Below are 20,589 nucleotides of genomic sequence, written 5' to 3'. Positions count from 1 at the left end.
ACGATTCCACACCCGTGTAACACTCGACATTCATTGCGATGCTTTACGTCTGTCTAAAGTTGTTCATACCGTTTGATGAGGAAATGTATTCGCAGAACAATGATTTTCTTAGCACACGATGATTATCGAAGACCCGCTACACCGATTTTTCTGTTCTTTGCCAAGGTATCTTAATTGGCTTGAGTGTCTCCCACTATGATTTCAACTTGTTTCACTTGTATCACTTGTGTCTTGATTTGTTGTTTCGGTAGATTGGTGATTGTGTCTCGTAAGTTGGTTCTTATTTTAAAGAAAACGGTTATGTCAAACTTGGGGACAAACAAATTAAATGAAAAGAAGTTATACCCTTCCTAGTTTAGCATGGATTAAAATGTGTTTCAATCTTTTTAGCATACAGTTTATGCCAAGGTAAGACATTCTTGTAATTCCATTGCTAATTTAGTTTCTTTCTCTTTTTTTTTTCTTATTTTGAAAGAGCCTAATTAGTCAGTGCATGCTTTGCTTTTTGTCGATTACTCATCGATTCTACTAAAAATTCGTCGATAATTTCCTGATCCAAATATCAATGTTTTATTTGAGTTTAGAGACACGTACAGCTGTTATCATCAAGGAACACGCCATCTCATCGTGGTCATAATCATTGTACCAATATTGGTATATTTCCTTTGACTGCGCTTTAACTTTTATCTGAACCAAAAGGGAGAAAACACTTGTTATATTACACGAGTTCAAACAAATTCCATAGAACATTAGACAATTACATATTTAAACAAATGGAAAACATTAATAGTTCCAAAGAATCCAAATGTATAGAAAGACATGAGACACGCTTCTGCAAAGCATTGCTGTTAATTTCATTAGTGCAACTTGAATTGTTATCGTACTAAAATAGTGCATCTCTTTTAATTAATTTTGTTGGCCTATGACAGTGTGACATTGTGCTGGCAGTTTGTTATGCGTTGCATTTTCAGATGTTCATACACAGAAATAGCGATACCTCCTTAATGTTAGAAGTAGTGCGTTTGGAAATGATCAGCAGCTATTGAACGAGACCAAAGTGTATCACAGACTCTACTAAACAACCAACATTTCCATTGGTAGGATTACTCTAGACATTCTGCTGCAAACATTCCTGTTCGGTGTGGCTTCAGTTTACCTTATGCATGCATGTCGAACAAATTCATACAAACTTGAAACTTCAAGAATTATTCGATGCTCCACGTGTTAGGGGCAACCAAACCGATGTATCTTCTAAACAGACGCGAAACCATCTTCCAAAACAATGACAGTCTCGAATTCTTGTGCCCTAGGTGAGAATTTGGGTTGCTTCGGTGGCAGCAAGAAGAAGAAAGACGGCCAACCGGTGCAGAAGGAAACCACAGCTCGTACAACGAGTACCAGAACGGAACCTGTGAGAGGCATGGAGCTGCTCTGGCAACCAGAGGTGGTCCAATCTTACTTGAAGCTGCTGCAGACGTGCTCGAATCCAGAAACGCTGGAGGCAGCTGCCGGGGCACTTCAGAACCTGGCAGCTTGCTACTGGCAGCCTAGCATTGAGATTCGTGCAGCCGTGAGGAAGGAGAAGGGACTCCCAATTCTGGTGGAACTGCTGCGAATGGAGGTACGAAATTCTAAGCTTGTCTGGATGAATAGAACACTGTCTAATTCATTTCCTCTTCTCAGGTGGATCGTGTGGTTTGTGCAGTGGCCACAGCGCTCAGGAATCTGGCGATAGATCAACGCAACAAAGAGCTGATAGGCAAGTACGCGATGCGCGATCTCATTCAGAAGTTACCTTCTGGAAACAACCAGCACGATCAGGGGACGAGCGACGACACGATCGCCGCTGTTCTGGCCACTCTGAACGAAGTCATCAAGAAGAATGCAGAATTCTCGCGGTCGTTGTTGGACGCAGGCGGTGTCGACAGACTAATGAACATAACCAGGCAACGCCAGAAGTACACGCCTCGTGTTCTTAAATTCGCAGGCAAGGATACCGTTTCGTACAAGCCCGTGTTCTTTTGTAAAACGAGTAACCCTCGAAAATTAGGGAACGGTTGCTCTCTCAGTGACCTTGAACCGATATTAAAGACGCTCTCTTCGCGTTCGAGCAATCTACTCGACTGAAATCTGGTAATTTTTAGGACAAGTCTTATTCACAATGTGGCAACACCAAGAACTGAGAGACGTCTACAAGAAGCACGGATGGAAGGAGCAGGATTTCGTGACGAAAACGGTGGCAGCACGGAACTCAGGGCCTAATTCACCCAACAATGCAAATAGGTAAAGATTGATCGGCCGAGGACTGAGCAATTTCCTTTGTCTTTCGATTCTTCTTCTCGTTTTGGAATTAGACAGACAGTTTTTCAGTTCTATTACGTTTATGTTTTTGGACTCTGCGGTTGCCCCTTGCGTCTATAATTTACGTATTCATTTATATTTCATTCTGTAATTTGAGTTGAGCAGAGTCCAGGTCTAATTTCGAACTGTCTAGCCCAACGTTGATTGTAGCTATGATTGTAGCACTTTGAACCGGCCGATGGCGAGTCAAGGAAGCACCAGATACGAGGACCGAACGATTCAGAGACCGAATATGAATTCTAATAACGTTGGTCGACCCACTATATATCAGTCTGTAAGTAACAACAACTAATGGTACTGTCGGTGAACACGTTTTTTGCGTAGCTTCCGCTAGTAGAGTCGGGCACCGTGTCTCTAACGACGAAGCGAAAGTATAAAGGTAGTTTTGGAAACCTGTGGAGAGAAGAAAACACAAGTAGAACACGGGTCCTGCTCGGAGCAATCCTTTAACGACACTTTGTGTTCGATTATTATGTGTTTGTTTAATTCGCAGTTACCATGATTTAATTTACAAGCGCCCGTTAAAGGGGCAAACATGTCCAGAAGAGAGTTTTAACGATTAACGAAAGCAAGCCTTGAAGTATAGCGATTCGGTTGTAGTACGAGATTCCTTTTTCAAATTGAGTCTTCCTCTTGTACGAGTGCAGGTACACATTGTCAATTGCAATAGATTTAATATACGCTCAGCGCGTACACGATAGACAAGATTCTTTATTTGCTTTTTTCACGTTCGTTGTAAAAAGAAGAAGAAAAAAAAAGAAACATTCGAACGGTAGTTACGTAGAGATGTTTCTCTAGATCTTGTACACGGATCGATTTTGTTGTTTTATTATTATTATTATTATTATTATTATTTTCTTTTTTGTTAATTTTTATGTTATATATATCCGCGACAGAGATACCGGCATTCCCGTATACGAAATGCTTTTGAGAATACTTATATCGAGAGATATATCGTATATATGTATGTATGGAAGATATGTAAGGCCATAGTAATCGTTATGGCGCTATAATAATCACGACACTTTATTTATAATATTTATCCGCTTGCACGAAATCAGACAGAACTGGAACACCATTATACGAGGCATCTTAACGAGTGAAAAAAAATTAATGGAAGTTGTAAGAGCATAGTTGTGATACAGAGAAAACAGTTACTTAACAAACATTATAAGTGTATAAACTAAGTCAATTAACGAGTACCAATTATCACCGTGTTTTATGCTATGGAACAACATTTGCTAGTACAGTATTACTGTAGATCGTATGCGGCGCGCATAAAACAGTCCATGGAATTATCAAATGTCTAACAATTTTTACACAATAATCTACACTTATATAACGTGAACGAGAAGTAGAGAGAGAAACGCGTTGTTATCGGGTAACGGAGAGAATTTATGTCATGTACAAGGAGCACGTTACAGTGAGTCAATACGATGCAACAATATTGCAGATTTCGCGTTAGAGATGTACCAATTTATATAGATTTGCCAGGATAACCGTTGTTAAGATGTATAATTATTGTTTCATTGTTTACGTACGATGTAAATCTTCTCGATTATCCGATCCGCACGATTGTTTATCACATTTGGAAATTTTTTTTCTCCCACCCATCGTTTCGACGAATTTTTTGGTACACGATTCGCATTTTTATACGAATAAGACACGATGAACAAATTACGTTGTAAAACCGGGTCGACGAAGACTCATTGCACACACGAGCGAGCAAAATTTGGTTTCTTCTTTTCTTTTTTTTTTTTTTTTAATTTTCCAAAGTTGCAAACCGAAACGATTCATTGAAATTGCTGTAGTTACGACAAGTACGGAATAATGTATCTGCGAAAGTCCAGTTAATTAACGTTCGATACTCGTATGGAATAACTACAGCGTTCGAAACCCGATTTTTCTCTGTTGACTATAGTTTTTGGTCGATGGAGATGATCCGTTCGAAGAACACTTTATCGTTTACGCCATCTAATTAATAAGGAGTACGAGTCTATCTATGAATTACAATATACAAAAAAAAAAGAGTTAAAGCGTCAGATTGTTAACTTAGTGTTAAAGTGTGTCTCGCATAATTCTATGATTGTATAAGGAACTAGGTATTACAGGACCAAATACTTGACATTTTTTACGATTAGGGAGCACATCTAGCCGAACAATTACCATAATAGAAATTTTTCAAATTTGTTCCCTCGGTGCACTGGGTCCGTTAGTTTGAAATTTATTAAACAAAAAACTAACGATCCAACGTCACGATGCGTTTATGACATAGGTGGCACACTCTGTTCCTTTTATTTATTTATTATTTTTTTTTTTTTTCAAATTCGATCGATTTGTACGTAGACAATTTGATTCGAAGAAGCGCACAAACTTTCCACAAGAAGGCTGGTGTTTGCTACCTAATTGACAGTAATTAAATACAATTAACCTAGAAGTAGCAACAGTGTATTCGCTCGTTTGCCAAAATTCCAACGGAGGATCGTTTCACGAAGAACCTAGAGAATTAGAGGACTTAATTTCGACTCGTTACCTAAGTGATCATAGTCTACGAAATACCGTAAGCATAATATTATACAAACGAATGGAGCGTAATCTATAGCGCGTTCGATTCCGATTAATATATAATTGTATGAGTTTAAATAAGCAGGGTAATCTACAAGCACAAACAAACAAACAAAAAAGAATAAGTCATCTCTTTATATATCGACATTACGCGGGGCAGGTTCTTTGGTAAAAGTAAATTTTGAAATCGTTTACAAATTGTGTCCGGTGCACGTTCGTAGAATCACAAAGCGAGAGCAATAGGAACAATACAACTAAGAAAGAAACTGCTAACGTTGAGAAGCGTTGTTTACAATATAAGTTTTTTTTATACACACTCATTAAGCGACCTTTATTGTACGAGAGAAAACCTAGACGCACCACGAAGCATGGTTTATAATGACACGTTGACTATTGCACGAACTTATTTATAATCTATTTATATCCAAATTAATCGAGCATAATAAAAGAGTATCTGACAGTACCTATCACAAGATTGTTCGTTCTTGTTGCAAACTAAATGCAGTTACTCGAGTGTGTTGCATGTACTCTTCCAGTATTCTCTAACCGGTCTTCGTTTTCAGACAGTTCTCCACATTCTGGGAATTTATTTGCTTCACGTTTTATCCATCGATGCGAGTCCTTCGTTGGAGCATCCTTTAAGAGAACTAGGCAGTCGAGTTGGTCAGAGGCAAAGTCTACTTTGCGAATTAATTCCAAGGAAACGAACGCAAGTCCAGACTCATGCTTTCGCACAATGTTTACTCGTATTTTAAAGAGTAAGACAAATTTCTTTTAGTACATTGAAACTTTGATCCGATAATCATACGCATTTGAGTATCTCTTTTTAAATTTTTCAAGTCACAGCTTGACTGTTTTAGCCGTTAAATTTGCAACTTTGCGAATCTTTGGGCAAATGAAATGACATTTTAAAATGATGAATCGTTCGACTGCCTAGTCTCCTTTCGCAAGGGAATATTGTAAATTCTGTGTGAAGTAGCTTCCCCAAAACGTGAACTACGGACTAGGCCTTTCCCAATCTGTGTTTGCACCAACAAAACTGGGATGTCCGATCCGGCGTTGGTCACTGTTGCGAACGAAGTACACGCTTTCCAACCTCGATCCCCAAAATGGTAGGGTTAACTGGTAGAATGAGATCAATTGGACCCTAGCTAGATTATACACTTTACTCGCTTGGACGTGTGGCGGTACAGTCGATGGAATTGGCTACAGTGAACTGGTGAATGAAAGAAGACACACAGACCAGGAGTTGTGTTCGATAAGAGACTCATGTGTAACTCGATAATAGGCTCAAAACTCAGGGATACACGAGGTACACCAAGTCAAAAAACGATATTCTGTAAACGACTAAGCCTCATAACGAATTTTATGAAACACTGTGAACAAAATTGACAGTATCACTTTAGTATTTATCGAGGAGTTCACTATACCTCCTCCACCGACTGTCTGCCAGCGTTGTAGGTGGCAGCTAATTAGAATACAAGACTTAAGGGGGAACACCACCTTTCGAGCTAAAAAGAATGTTGCTATTTGGGAATTTTTCCCGACCATACGTCGGATATATTTTGAACAATATTTTTGTAAATTTTCATAAAAAAATGTTAACTTGTATAGAATGTACGAGCGTCCTCGTACCACGTTAGCCAAATTCCCTAGTCGTATTGTGGGATGGATTTCTTCGGTTATAACGGTTACAATTGAATGAAATTGGAATGTTTAGAAACTAGATGAACAATGTTATCGTTGTACGTATAGATTAAAAAAAAAATACCGATTTGTTTCGAACGACAAGCGTTTTGGTAGAAAAATTTAAATCGTGCAAAAGAAGAGAACTGTTTTCGAAGTTTTCTCGAGAGGTATCGGACCTAAAGAAATATCCTCGCGCACAACTACGGGGGATATTATTGCAAAGGAGAGCAGGTGCTCTCGATACGCTAAATTTCAAGAAAATGCAAAAAAAAAAATTTGTTCCAAAACGGTGGTGTTCCCCCTTAGGAAGAAAGAATGTGTCGAAGGCCATCGGCCGGACTCGGGTCAGATCGACCCCCCTTCCCTGCCCCTAGTACACCAATAGTCGTGCACTTCCAAGAAACTCCGTAGAAGATTGGGAAACGCCCGCCCCCCCCCAAAAAAAAACAAAAAAACAAAAAAAAAACAAAAAAAAAAAGAAAACAGAGAACCAAAAAGAACAACGCTAAAAAACAAAAAAAAAACAACGCACGATCGTTGGACAAGTGACGCGTCCACCTCGATCCCCCTGATGGATCGAGGGCACATCCGGGCCCTAAAATCCCCTGCACCCTGCGGTACATAGCCCACCCCCCCAAAGTGTCCAGGGCTCTAACTAACCGTTGGCTTGTGTGTGTTGCAGCAACCGAAACCCGGTGAGCCGCTCTACGCGCAAGTTAACTTGGAGAAGAAAAAGAAGCGGCAGTATGAGCTGGGGGTGGGCCAGGGTCAGGGTCAGGGCCCGGGAGTCGGCGTCGCGGCCGGTGCGCCGACAGTTGGGCCCTGGGCGCCAGATGGCGTCGGTGTTCCCGACGGTTCAGCCGCCACGGCGACAGTGAACGTCCCACCGAATTCGACCGCAGCCTCCGCCGGGGACTCCTGGGTATAACAGGGTCTGCTGCTACTGCCTGGGGCCCAGGAAGCTCGAGCTAGCCTTCCCCCGAGCCTGTACGCTTAGAGCTCACCGCCGGAACATCGTGGACACGACGACTGCTCGGCGTCGCGCGTAGAGGAGGTGTCGCACGAGGACGAGGACAAGGAGGACGAAGACGTGTCGAGGAGGACGAGGACCAGGTCGTGGAGGACGAAGACATGTTGAGACGGACGAAAACAAGGTCGAGGAGGACGAAGACATGTTGAGAAGGATGAAGACAAGGTCGAGGAGGACGAGGACAAGGTCAAGGAGGACGGAGACATGTTGATGAGGACGAAGACAAGGTCAAGGAGGATGAAGACACGTTGAGGAGGACGAGGACGAAGACAAGGTGAAGGAGGACGAAGACAAGGTCAAGGAAGACAAAGACAAGGTCAAGGAGGACAAAGACATATTGACGAGGACGAAGACAAGATTAAGAAGGACGAAGACATATTGACGAGGACGAAGACAAGATTAAGAAGGACGAAGACATGTCGAGGAGGTGCGAAGACAAGATCGAGAAGAACGAGGACATGTCGAGGAGGTGCGAAGACACGTTGAGGACCAGTAAAGGGCCCGTGTCCTCCGAGTGCGAAGTTCGCAGCAGGGTAGCCACGAAGACATTTCGGGATTCTTTCTCTTCGTTTTCGTTTGTTTCTTCCGTACGCCGCGAACGGTCCACGTTGTTAGAAGAGTTATATATGTATAGGTTAGGATCGAACACCGCCACGGAATCCGCGTGCAGAGCCGCCCGTGGAAGAGGGGGGAAAAAAACAAAAAATACAGGAAGACTGAGACACACTGAACGTTGCGGACGCGAAGCCTCGTTAAACGCGCGCGCTCGCCGGCTTTCCGTGATCCTTTATCGGGGAGAGCCCGCGAACATGGCCGCCAGGGGTGACGTCACGAAACCAAGTTTCACCCCGCATTGCCCTCCGGCCACAATTTCTTCGTGTATAGGCGGAAGCGACTCGTCCGACCCACATCCGCAGCAGTAGTCGCACTAATGGCTCTAAATCTTCATTGCACAATTCTAAATTATATATAATTATATATATATAATTTATTATATATATATATTATATATATATATATGTATACACGTGTGTATGTATATTTTAAGACCCGTGCGTGGGTCGACACCCCGTAAAAAGTACTATTAAGGATAAGTAGACGGTATTATTATTATAATTATAATAATATACAGAAGACGGTATACAGACACACACACACATGCGCCGCCGTCGTTATAAATAAAGGAGGGTATAAATGACTATACATAATTATATAGATATATAAATATATATATTACACGTCACCGTACACACTCACACCGTAATACCTACATGTAAACACACACACGCGCAGGTACAGAGAGACACAGACATACACAGGCATACCGTTTGCCACGATTTATCGTATTATGTAAACTTCCGAGGCTGTGGGTGTGTGGCATACACGAGGATGCCGTGAAATAATTTGCAAGCTACGACACTTTGTTTTTTTTTTTTTTTTTTTTTTTTTAACTTTTCTCGCCCGGTTCTCCGACCGGTCGGGAGGAGAGCGAGAGAGACGATTAATACTGTGTGTGCGTGTGCGTCCGTGAATATGATTTTCGTCTGGAAAATGTGTGAAACGAAACGAAACGATGAAAGACGATCTGTACTGTCCAATTCGCGACTTTTCGGTGAGTAGAAAAAGAAGAAGAAGAAGAACGAAGAAAAAAATAATGATACAACGGCAGCCATTTTGTCCGAGCGAGTTTTTGGGACGCCGTTATAAGAACGAAGATTCCCGAGATTCTCACTGGTTGTGTTCCTCTCAGGGACGGGCAAGATCCGGACAACGGTTTTTTCGAGTAAAAATTTCAAAAAAAGTGTTGCAAAAAAAGAAAAATATATTAATATATATATATATGTATATGTATACACACGAAGGAAAATTCGAATTTTGAAAACGAACTGTCCATTGACCGCGTAGAAATTCACAGTGTCCGAACGAAGGTTATTTTGCCCGTTTCTGGTTCCTCTTCGCGTTCCAGAGTATTATCACGTAAGAGGATACGCGAGGACATCGAGGGCGTATGAACGACGAAGTATGTGATGTTTCAATGTTATCGTATGTTCGACGGAGATGACATTATTGATAGCCGATATACATATTATATATATACATATATATTATATATATACAAATGAATATATCCTTGTTCTATTTCTTAAATAATATTATTACGACAGTTGAATCGTGTGTGTTCGCGGGGAAATGATTAATTACCGGGGTGAAAGTATAAACACCGATCGTGGATCGAAACGCGCCCAACGCGTGCTACCCGTGACGCGCGTTTCTTGTAAAATTGATCATTATTATTATTATTATTATTATTATTATTATATATATATAAATGTATATTTATATATATATGTAAAATGAGAACGAACCATCGCACGTCGCGATCGATGGGTGGACGGATCGATCTCGTCGACGCGCTTCGTAAATCAATCGATCCACGGATCTTGTTCATTCGCTGTCGCGTGATCAGCGGTATTGTATATATTATATATGTATTCATATCCTCGACGACGATCCGCCAATGTTTCATTTGTCGTACGAGCGACGAGATCGACCGTGTTTTATGAGGTATAGAGAGACGAAGAAAGTGGAATGAACATTTTTCGAACGATCGTCGACGTGCCCAGACGGGAGAACTGTTATCGTTAACTTTTACCGGTAAATCGATCGAATCGTGCGATCGTTTCTGTTGCGACATCGTTATCGGCGCTGGTGTACGAATACAGAGCGCAGTATCGCGAGATCATTCGTCGCGAAGACCTGCCCCTCTGGGCGGGACTCGTGCGCGTATAGGGCGTAACCGTGTACGTGGAACGCCCCAGGGGCGTTCCACACACGCGCGGTACGCCCCAGGGGCGTTCCACGCACGCGCGGTACGTAAGCGCAACGCGGTTAGCGCGAAACGTTCGAGGATCAATGGCGATCGATACTGCGGTCCTGTAGGAGGATTACCATCACGGTACTATCGCGGCGAGCGTGTACGTCAGGGACGAGACCATATCAGCAGAAGCGACCGTGCGTCGTTATCAAGATTGCGTTTCAAGCGAGCCGATAACGGGCAACCATTTTACAGGTCTCTCAGCGAATCGAGAGGCGAACTTACGAGCTTACCGTTCGGGCCGCTAGCAGATCCCTCGCGCTCGTAAATATAGCGTGATAATAGAGTGCCATGCGCGAACCTCTTAGAGGACCTTGGACCATTCCGCTCAAAGTGACACGCACGGCTCCGGGATCGATCGTGTTCCTCTCGACCTTTGCCTCGGGATAGTATCTGTAATTAAGATAATCGAGGATGTTGGAATTATCGGTCGTAACCGCTTAGAAATGGCGATAGTCGAATGTTCGGATATTACAGGGAATTGTAAACACACAATTGTATCTAGACACTCATTGTCTTCTGAGGGTGTACAAAGATACTTAGGTGTTGGAACTGTAAGGTGGAAAGGAAAGAGGATTTGTAACTTTTAAGGTAGATGGTACTCGTGTCAAATGGAGCAGAAATGTTCTGATAAACGTGGGTCGAGGAAGTAATGTTCACCGGGTTGGAATTTTTTGTTTCCTGACTGTTCACCGATCGTCAAGATGTGTAACATTTTTGCGACCTTTAGTAATAAGATAGTACGTGTGTAAAGTGGACAGATTGCTCTTTGAGCGAGCAAGTCTGTTGGAAGGAAACGAAAGATTGTTCGTAACTTCGTAGATATTGATTTTTCGATGTCTGTTGGAATATTTTTGCTCTACTTGGCGAGTATTATCTACTACTCCTGTACCCTTTCTCTAGAGTACGATGTACCCTTTTTTTAGAGAGCTATGTACGCTTTCTCTAGAACAGTGTGTACCCGTTTTTTAGAATACTGTGAACCATTCCTATAGAGTACTATGTACCCTTTTTCTAGAGTGCTAGGTACCTTTTTTCTAGAGTACTGTGTAACCTTCCTCTAGAGTACTATGTACCCTTTTTCTAGAGTGCTATGTACCTTTTTATAGAGTAGTGTGTACCCTTCCTCTAGAGTACTATGTACCCTTTTTCTAGAGTGCTATGTACCTTTTTCTAGAGTAGTACCCTTCCTCTAGAGTACTATGTACCCTTTTTCTAGAGTGCTATGTACTTTTTTCTAGAGTACTGTGCACTCTTTTTCTAGAGTACTGTGTGCCCTTTTCTAGAGTGCTATGTACTTTTTTCTAGAATACTGTGCACTCTTTTTCTAGAGTACTGTGTACCCCTTTTCTAGAGTGCTATGTACTTTTTTCTAGAGTACTGTGTAACCTTCCTCTAGAGAACTATGTATCCTTTTTCCATAGTGCTAGGTACCTATTTTCAAGAGTACTGTGTACCCTTCCTCTAGAGTACTATGTACCCTTTTTCTAGAGTGCTAGGTACCTTTCTTCTAGAGTACTATGTACCCTTTTCCTAGAGTACTGTGTACCCTTCCTTTAGAGTATTATGTACCACTTTTCTAGAGCATGTGTACCCTTCCTCTAAAGTAATATGTACCCTTTCTCTGGAATACTATGTATCCATTCTCTAGAGTACCATGTACCTTTTTTCTAGAGTACTATGTACCCTTCCTCTAGAATACTATACACCCTTCCCCTGGAGTACTATGTACCTTTTTTCTAGAGTACCATGTACCTTTTTTCTAGAGTACCATGTACCTTTTTCCTAGAGTACTATGTACCCTTCCTCTAGAATACTATATACCCTTCCTCTAGAGTACTAAGTACCCTTTTTCCAGAGTACCATTTTTCTAGAGTACTATGTACCCTTCTCCTAGAGTGCCGCGTACCCTTTCTCCGAAGCACCGTCGACTTTTTTCTTTCCACCCAGTGCAGGCCAAATTTTGAAAGTGTCTCGGTTTCTTTTCAAACGATACTCGAATGAAACGATAGATGGATCCGTCAGACGGTAGAGGAGCGACGAGGAACACAGATAGATGGCGCTTCGACGATCGAGGATCAGACACGCGCGTGATCCTCGTCGTGTGATTCGTTCCTGGATCGTCGTGGGATCGACGGAGCCGCCACGAACGAACCGAGATTTTGATATCCGCTTTTTTATCGTTTGTGCGTACCGGCGTTTCTAATTTTCTACGATGTTTAAACGAGAAACGGCGTGTAGGACGCGACGGAGGACCTTTTGTAAAACTAACGAAAACGCTTCATGGGAACTAACAAAAACTGTAATCGTGAAGGGTGTAGGACGTATCGAAGGTTGATCAGCGAGAACGAAATTCGTGTCCGAAGTGGTATCAACGCGCTCGTCGTGGCCTATCGATGTTGAATATTCGTATATAGGAGTATATCTTAGTGGAAAAATTCTACTGATTGATAATTGTTCGACCAGGGCATATACACCCTGTGGCTGCAACGAGAGCGTTGCGATACACGCGGAATAACGTGCCTTGCTGTGCCGAGGAAATATCTTGAAATTATCTTCTTTCACTGTTGTCGATATCACCTCGCTTTTCTTCTAACCGAGAAGTTGATGGTCGAGGATTCTATATGTCACAGTTCCTAAAATTCCTTTCAAATTTTGCTGGAGCGTTCAGGGTAGAGTAAACGACACGAATTCTATTGTTATTCTTTTTTTTTTTTTTTTTTCTTAACTTTCATCCCAATCATCGAATCTCTAGGTATTGGAAACTAATAGAGCTTTCTGCATCCATTTTCCAATCTCGAGTAATTTTCACATAGTGATATATATATATTTTTTTTTTTTTTGAATTTTTTCTTCAACATTCTACTAATTTCGCGATGGAACAAACGTTGCAAGCTAGAATCGTGCAATTTTTCCTCCAGTGAGTGTTTTGCAAAACTTAAAGTCCTCGGTACGAGAATTTTCAATTTCGAAAGCAATTCGCTGGCCTGATAATCGATTTATCGCCACGCGACTCAGCCTACGGTTCTTCCGGTAGAGGGGACGAAAACGTGCCACGCCACCATTTTGTTTCGAAAACGTGGTCACGTTTTAGCAGCGATTTTTCCGCTGTTCTTTTTTTTTTCTTCTTTCTTTATTCTTCTTTTTCTTTTTTTTTTTTTTTTAACACGTTTCTCGTCGGCCTAAGGAGCTGTTTCTCGCCCACGAGCGGCGAACAACGATCGACGGCCAATCGTGATCATTCGCGCCGTTGCTTTTTCACGAAAAGGGCGGGAGAATCGAACTCGACCAGTGTGTGGTGTTGCTTTTAGAGGGGTGATTGTTTTTCTTTAATTTCCAGCGGTCTTTCGAGCAATTCGACAGACGTTGTACATTTTGTTTGTTTCGATTTAAATTTCTTCTTCGACCATTGAAATTATTTTTTTTTTTTTTTTTTTTTTTAAAGAGAAGAAATATATTGTAATAATCTTGGGGGTAATTCAGAAGATTTTACGAATTTTATTTGCTCACTTTGAATTTAAATTTGTTCCTCGATCATTAGAATTTTTTCTTTCTTCAAAAAATAGGAAAAACAAATTTCAATAGTTTTTGAGGCAATTGGAAAGACGTTATAAATTTTATTTGTTCAAAACTTTATTTTAAATTTCTTTCTCGACAATTAGAATTATTTTCTTCTCCAAAGAAATAAGAAATAGTTTGAAAAACGTTACAAATTTTAGTTTGAATTTCTACAATTACTTTTGCTTAAACAAAAGAAAATTACTGTAAAAGACGTTACAAATTTTATTCGCCGACTCCTTTGAATTCAAAATTGATCCTCGATTATTAGAATTATTTTTTCTCTCGATAAAGAATTAAAAAAATTCTAATAATACTCAGGATTGTTTAGAAAATATTACGAATTTTATTCGTCGACTCCTTTGAATTCAAAATTGTTTCCCGATTATTAGAATTATTTTTTCTCTCGAAAAAAAAGTAAAAAAATTCTAGTAACATTCGGAGTCGTTAAAAAATTTACGAATTTTATTCGTGGACTCCTTTGAATTCAAAATTTATTAGAATTATTTTTTCTCTCGCAAAAGAAGTAAACAAATTCTAATAGTATTCAAGATTGTTTAGAAAATGATACGAATTTTATTCGTCGACTCGTTTGAATTCAAAATTTATTAGAATTATTTTTTCTCTCACAAAAGAAGTAAACAAATTCTAATAGTATTCAGGATCGTTTAGAGAATGATACGAATTTGATTCGTCGACTCGTTTGAATTAAAATTTATTCCTCGACGTTTAGAATTTCCTTGTAAAAACAAAAAAAAGGTAGAAAACAATTCGACTGGATTTTTCTGAAATTGCAATTCGAGTTGTCCGAAGCAACTATATTATGCTGTCAAGTTCGATTCCCGCCCTACCGACCGGATATCCCGGGCTCACCCTTCACCGTCAAATCGATCATCGTCACCGACAAACTCGAGAAGACTGATAGTAGCGTTAAAGCCGAGTGACTCCATCAGAACACTCCATCATCCGAACTCCAAGAGCGAAACGAAGCGAAAATCGTCGAGCGGAAGCGAGGACCAGGAAACAGAACAGAGAAGAGATAGCAAAGAGAGAACAACACCGATGAACAACACCAACCCCGTGAAAGTACTATATATAAGAGCGAAGGTGTACGCCACGAGGTTAATTCTGCCTCGAGTTCGATCGAAGGAGAACAAGAGGAAAAAAATCGATAAATGTTGCATCAAGAGACAAAGAGACGAGAAAACAAAAAGAAAAAAAAAATAACCGAGGAACGAAACAGTGGAAAACAAAATAAATGTCAGGAAAGTCTCACGTAATCTCACGTACATAAGTATACACGTATACACACACACGCGACAGAACAAACAAACAAATACATACACAAACATGGTCACACACAGAGCAAACACGTGCATAACGAATAGAAAAGAAACGATAGGCTACAGTGCTGCATACGTATTTAAATTAAAGGAGCATTAAATAAGCATGGATGTGCATTTTAGATGTATTAGAGGAGTCTCACCACGCATTTAGTATTAATTATAAAACGTTGTAGTCCGACGTGAGGGAAGGGCAGGGGGAGGAGCCAGGAATTCATTTTATCCGAGAATTCTTGAATTTTTTTTTTTTTCTCTCGGAAGTAAGTAAATTGAGAACAGTCAATTTTGGGAAAAGTCAAATATTATCATTTTTTCGAAAAATATTCCGGTAATTTTACTTCAAAGCGAGTCTACCAGGGTTTAGAAATTTAAAAAAAGTGAATTTTGTAATATTTTTGATGAAACGTTTGAAAAATTTTATTCGAAGTTTATTCGATTTAGAGATTTCAGAAAAGTAAATTTTGTAATTTTTTTAAAGAAATGTTCGAAAAATTTTATTCGATTTAGAGATTTCCAAAAAGTAAATTTTGTAATTTTTTGAAGAGACATTTGAAGAATTTTATTCGATTTACAAATTTTAAAAAATTGAATTTTGTAATTTTTTTGAAAAACATTTGAAGAATTTTATTCGATTTAGAGATTTTCGAAAAGTAAATTTTGTAATTTTTTAGAGAAACGTTTGAAGAATTTTATTCGATTTAGAAATTTCAAAAAAAAAATAAATTTTGTAATTTTTCGAAACACATATTGAGTAATCTTCTCTCCAGCGATGTTGTAACAATCTTTTTAAATTTACACCGCCATTAGGGCCTCGAAATACTTCTTCGAGCTTCGAGATACGAATAACCGTGAATATTTATAAACATTTGTAACATTCAAATTTTTTTTAACGACGACTCCCCTAGATCCCTACCCTTGAGAGAAACGCGGCGGGGATTGTCATCGTCACGATCATTTATCATCGTCATCGTCGTTTGTTTATTTAACTCGTACCGTGTTTTACGCAATCTATCGACGACGCAAGTACTAAAAACGAAGTAGAGTGTATACGCATATATAATTGTATAGAATTGTATAATTATATATGTACATATACAAATTTTGTTAAGACGGGGGACGAAGAGCAAACATTATTGTCATTATTTTATCGACGTCGTATTATTTATATCGGAGGAGTACCACGTATATACAATGATTATTAACGATAAAGATCGACTAGTGTATTTCGAACCCGACTGACAACAATTAAAGAATTTAATTGCGCTGAACGTAGTGGCTCGTTTCTTTTTTCACTCCCCCCCCCCCCCAAAAAAAAAAATTGAAATCCCGAACGAAGAAGAAGAGGAACAACGAAAAAATTGAATTTCTGCAATTCCAAAGGTATTTATGATCGTTGTATTCTTTTTTTTTTTTTTATTATTTTTCAGGACAAAGGCGGTCGAATATATCGAAGAACGAATTTTATTGCGTTTTCAATCATTCGAAATAAAATTCCCGCGACGCTCCACTATTCAACAATAAATCGATAAATGTAATTTCAAACACTTTCGTATAGAATTTAAAAAATTTTTAAATATTCACCATTATGCTTTTGGAATTCATTTTTCGGAAATATTTCTTGACAAGACTTTTCCGAAAATTCGAAAGAGATTCGTTCGAAGTAGAAGCTTTTTTTTTTTTAATAAATTAAAATTTTTTATCGTTCAGAATTTACGAAGAAAAAAATTTTTAGTTTGATCTCATTTTAGCTAGCTTTTCATTTCTTTTTTTCTTCCCTGCACAGTTTTCTTTTCCTTTGACAATACACGTCCGATGAATTAAATTTGGAAATGGTTGGAGAAAAAATAAAAAATTTCCCGATCGATTTCCAATTTCAACCGACTTTTCCTTTTTACTTTTGCGCGGTTTTCTTTACCTTTGACAATATTCGTTCGCTCGAATTAAATTTGGAAACGGTTTGTCCCTCGAAGGACGTTACGCGCGCGAACGATGCGAGAAGATGCTCGAAAACGTACTCATCGATCGAAAATCCACACAGGGATCCGATGGATGTAGATTCCGCGTGGAATAATTGTTAATTAAGAAGTGGATTGCCACGCGAATTGTCAATTTGCAATCGTAAGAGGACGGATCGGGCCCCTTCTGGTCGGCGAATTGAACAACCCCTTCCTCTTCGACAATTACGGAGCAATCGTTTCGCGCATGCGCGGATAATATTTTATAACATTGCCTCTTCGGTTACTCGAATCGTGTGGAATAAATTTTTCGGGTCTATTTATCCATGCTTACCATATTAGAGCTTGATATTATAAATATATCAAAGTAATCCTGAAAAAAAGTATATATATATTTATTTATTTATTTATTTATTTATTTATTTATTCGTTTTGTTCGTAGATAAGTTTTTTAGACAATATACCACGTGCGATAACTACTTGAGTGCATACTTGTCAGCCATCCTTCGATGACAGATAGTTCAAGAATCTATTATTCAATCTTTGCACAATCATCAATGTTTAAAAAGCGAAATAACGTTGGACTCAGTGCTTCACACACGTTCAAAATTTGTGTGCACCTATTATTACACAAATAGATACACGAAACATTTGTTGTCAACTGTTCGTGAAATTTATACTTATGTTAGTAATACATTACAAATAAATCTGAATTCCAAAGGTATAGAAAATATGGTTATTGGAATGTATAAGAATATTACTAAAAAGGAGTGGTAATAATAGTAGTTTTAGTAGTTATTGCAACAATTGTGACAGTAGTAGGAATAGTGGTAGCACTAGTAGCAGCAATAACAGCAGGTGTAGCTACAGCAGCAGCAGTTAGCAGCGATATCAGCAGTAGCAGTAGCAGTAGCAGTAATTAGCAACTGTGACAACGGTATCAGCAATAGGAACTGTGGCAGTTGTAGCAGCAGTAGCAGCAATAGCAGGAATATCAGTAGTAGCAGCAACAATAATAAGAGTGTTAACAGTAACAACAGTAATAGTAGTAACAGTAGTAACAGCAATAGCAGTAGCAGAAGTAGCAACAGTAGTAGCAGTAGTAACAGAAATAACTAAAGTAGCAGAAATAGCAAGAGTAGCTAGAGTAGTAAGAGTAACAGAAGTAGTAGGAACAGCAACAGCAGTAGCAGTAGCAGAAGTAGCAGCAACAGTAGTAGTAACAGAAGTAACAAAAGTAGCTAGAGTAGTAACAGCAGTAGCAGTAGCAGGAATAGCAACAGTAGTAGCAGTAGTAACAGAAATAACTAAAGTAGCAGAAATAGCAACAGTAGAAGCAGTAGCAGCAATAGCAGCAGCAGCAGTAGTAACAGAAGTAGCAGGAGTAGCAACAGTAGTAGCAGTAGTAACAGAAATAACAGAAGTATCAGAAATAGCAACAGTAGAAGCAATAGCAGTAGCAGCAGTAGCAGCAGCAGCAGTAGTAACAGAAGTAGCAGGAGTAGCAATATCAGCAACAGTAACGATAAGAGTGACAATAGTAGAAGTAGTTTTGTAGCTATTACAACAGTTAAGTATAAATGTTTTGTTCACCCTAATGTAGCAATACTCTTCTCACTTTTTTCAACTTTACAAAGTTCCAATAAAATACTACCAAAGCCTGTACAATATTTTTTAATATTTAAACAAAAATAGTTTTCTATATAATTAAAACTTAAACTTAAATATACCTTTCATATATACTTAATCTATAAAATACAAGTCGAACGATATTACACCTTTGTTACAACCAAGAACAATACTTCCACAAATTATAAAAATACTATAATAATAATCATCCATGGGCCACGCGACACTTTGAAAAACATTGCTGTAAATAAAAAATAATCTTATCGCGGTCTCGATGATACTCGATATTTCTATCGATACTGTAAATACCAATGACAACTTATTCCGATACCTATACTATTTGTTACCTCGAAACGATCCTTTTAAATCGATACGTGCCTGTATTAACTCAATAAACAATCTTCAATCAATGGGTAAATTTACTTGCTTACGTAGAACGTTACGTTACTCTCTCGCGCCTAAAGGGTTTCTTCGTTCGTGATCCAACGAACGAATAAATAAATAAAGTAAAAAAAAAAATGTCCCAAATCGTGTTTACCTTGTTTTTACGAAGCTCGAAGTTTCGCTGAAAATTGATACGAGATCGATTCGATTCGACGCGGGGGAGAAACGCGTTAAAGAAATGGGAACGCGCGATAAGGGCCGGGGTTCGATGATTGTATTTTAACAAGAAAATCCTCACGGCTCGGCGAGCACCAGCACCTGCACACCGCGCGATAAGAAACCAGCGACACACATTCCAGCGAGCGGGATACACTCGAGCGCTGGTTCAATGTCGTTGCTTCCTTCAATCGGCGATCTTGCGAAATGAAAACCAACGGTGGACAGGGAAATTGATCGTTAAGCGTCGAAAGTAACGATTCGAGAAATTAAACGTAAATCAAAAATAGGGGAGAACTTCCCCCAAGGACGAGCCATCGATTTCAATTCATTGGGATAAAAATATTTCGATAAACTTCAGAGGGGAAGGGACGAAAGGAATTTGGGTAAAATTAAGGACGAATTACCGTTTTATTCGCTGACATTCGAGAAATTGAGTATATATGAATAAAATGGGGGGTAATTTTCCCAAGAATGACGAACCATTGATTTTAGTTTGGTGGGGGACAATTTTTTGACAATTTTGGGGCAAGGAGAATTGAATAAAATTCGTGTAAAATTAATGACAAAATATCATTTTATTTATTGGAAGTTGAGAAATTAAAACTGATTCGAAAATGGGGGGTAATTTTCCCAAGAATGACGAGCCATTGATTTTAGTTTGGTGGGAGACAATTTTTTGACAATTTTGGGGCAAGGAGAATTGAATAAAATTCATGTAAAATTAATGACAAAATATCATTTTATTTATTGAAAATTGAGAAATTGAATCTGAATAAAAAATGGGGGGTAATTTTCCCAAGAATGACGAGCCATCGATTTTAATTCGAATGGAAAAAATAATTGGAGAAACTAAAGGGAAAGAAATTTATGTAAAATTGAGGGGAAGGAACTATCGAAATTTTGGTTTTGGTTTCCATAGAATTATTATTTGTAGAATTGTTAATCTAACTACCACAGTAGAACTTCCGTTATGGAAACTAC

General features: G+C 39.1%; 1 protein-coding gene and 1 long non-coding RNA gene across 11 annotated transcripts in view; one reads left to right on the top strand and one right to left on the bottom strand.

Moving 5' to 3' along the window:
• P120ctn (adherens junction protein p120) overlaps positions 1–7,543 on the top strand; it is a 75,473-nt gene extending 67,930 nt beyond the window's left edge. For 4 of the 7 annotated variants that reach the window (XM_076311377.1, XM_076311375.1, XM_076311376.1 and 1 more), the window contains 5 exons: positions 1,311–1,621; positions 1,684–1,987; positions 2,145–2,283; positions 2,512–2,635; positions 7,298–7,543. In XM_076311377.1, coding sequence (XP_076167492.1) covers positions 1,311–1,621; positions 1,684–1,987; positions 2,145–2,283; positions 2,512–2,635; positions 7,298–7,543 — 1,124 coding nt within the window. The other 3 variants (XM_076311373.1, XM_076311374.1, XM_076311378.1) reach the window with 3 other exon arrangements.
• Positions 1–20,589, bottom strand: part of LOC143146771 (uncharacterized) — a 271,402-nt gene that overhangs the window by 50,896 nt on the left and 199,917 nt on the right. For all 4 annotated transcript variants that reach the window (XR_012992071.1, XR_012992069.1, XR_012992070.1 and 1 more), the window contains one exon: positions 10,754–10,913. This is a non-coding gene — a long non-coding RNA (uncharacterized LOC143146771). The remainder of the gene's footprint in view (positions 1–10,753; positions 10,914–20,589) is intronic.

Source organism: Ptiloglossa arizonensis, chromosome 5 (assembly GCF_051014685.1).
Source record: "Ptiloglossa arizonensis isolate GNS036 chromosome 5, iyPtiAriz1_principal, whole genome shotgun sequence".
Classification (NCBI taxonomy): Eukaryota; Metazoa; Arthropoda; class Insecta; order Hymenoptera; family Colletidae; genus Ptiloglossa; species Ptiloglossa arizonensis.
The sequence above is the reverse complement of the archived record's forward strand: the minus strand, read 5'-3'. Positions and strand labels throughout refer to the sequence as shown.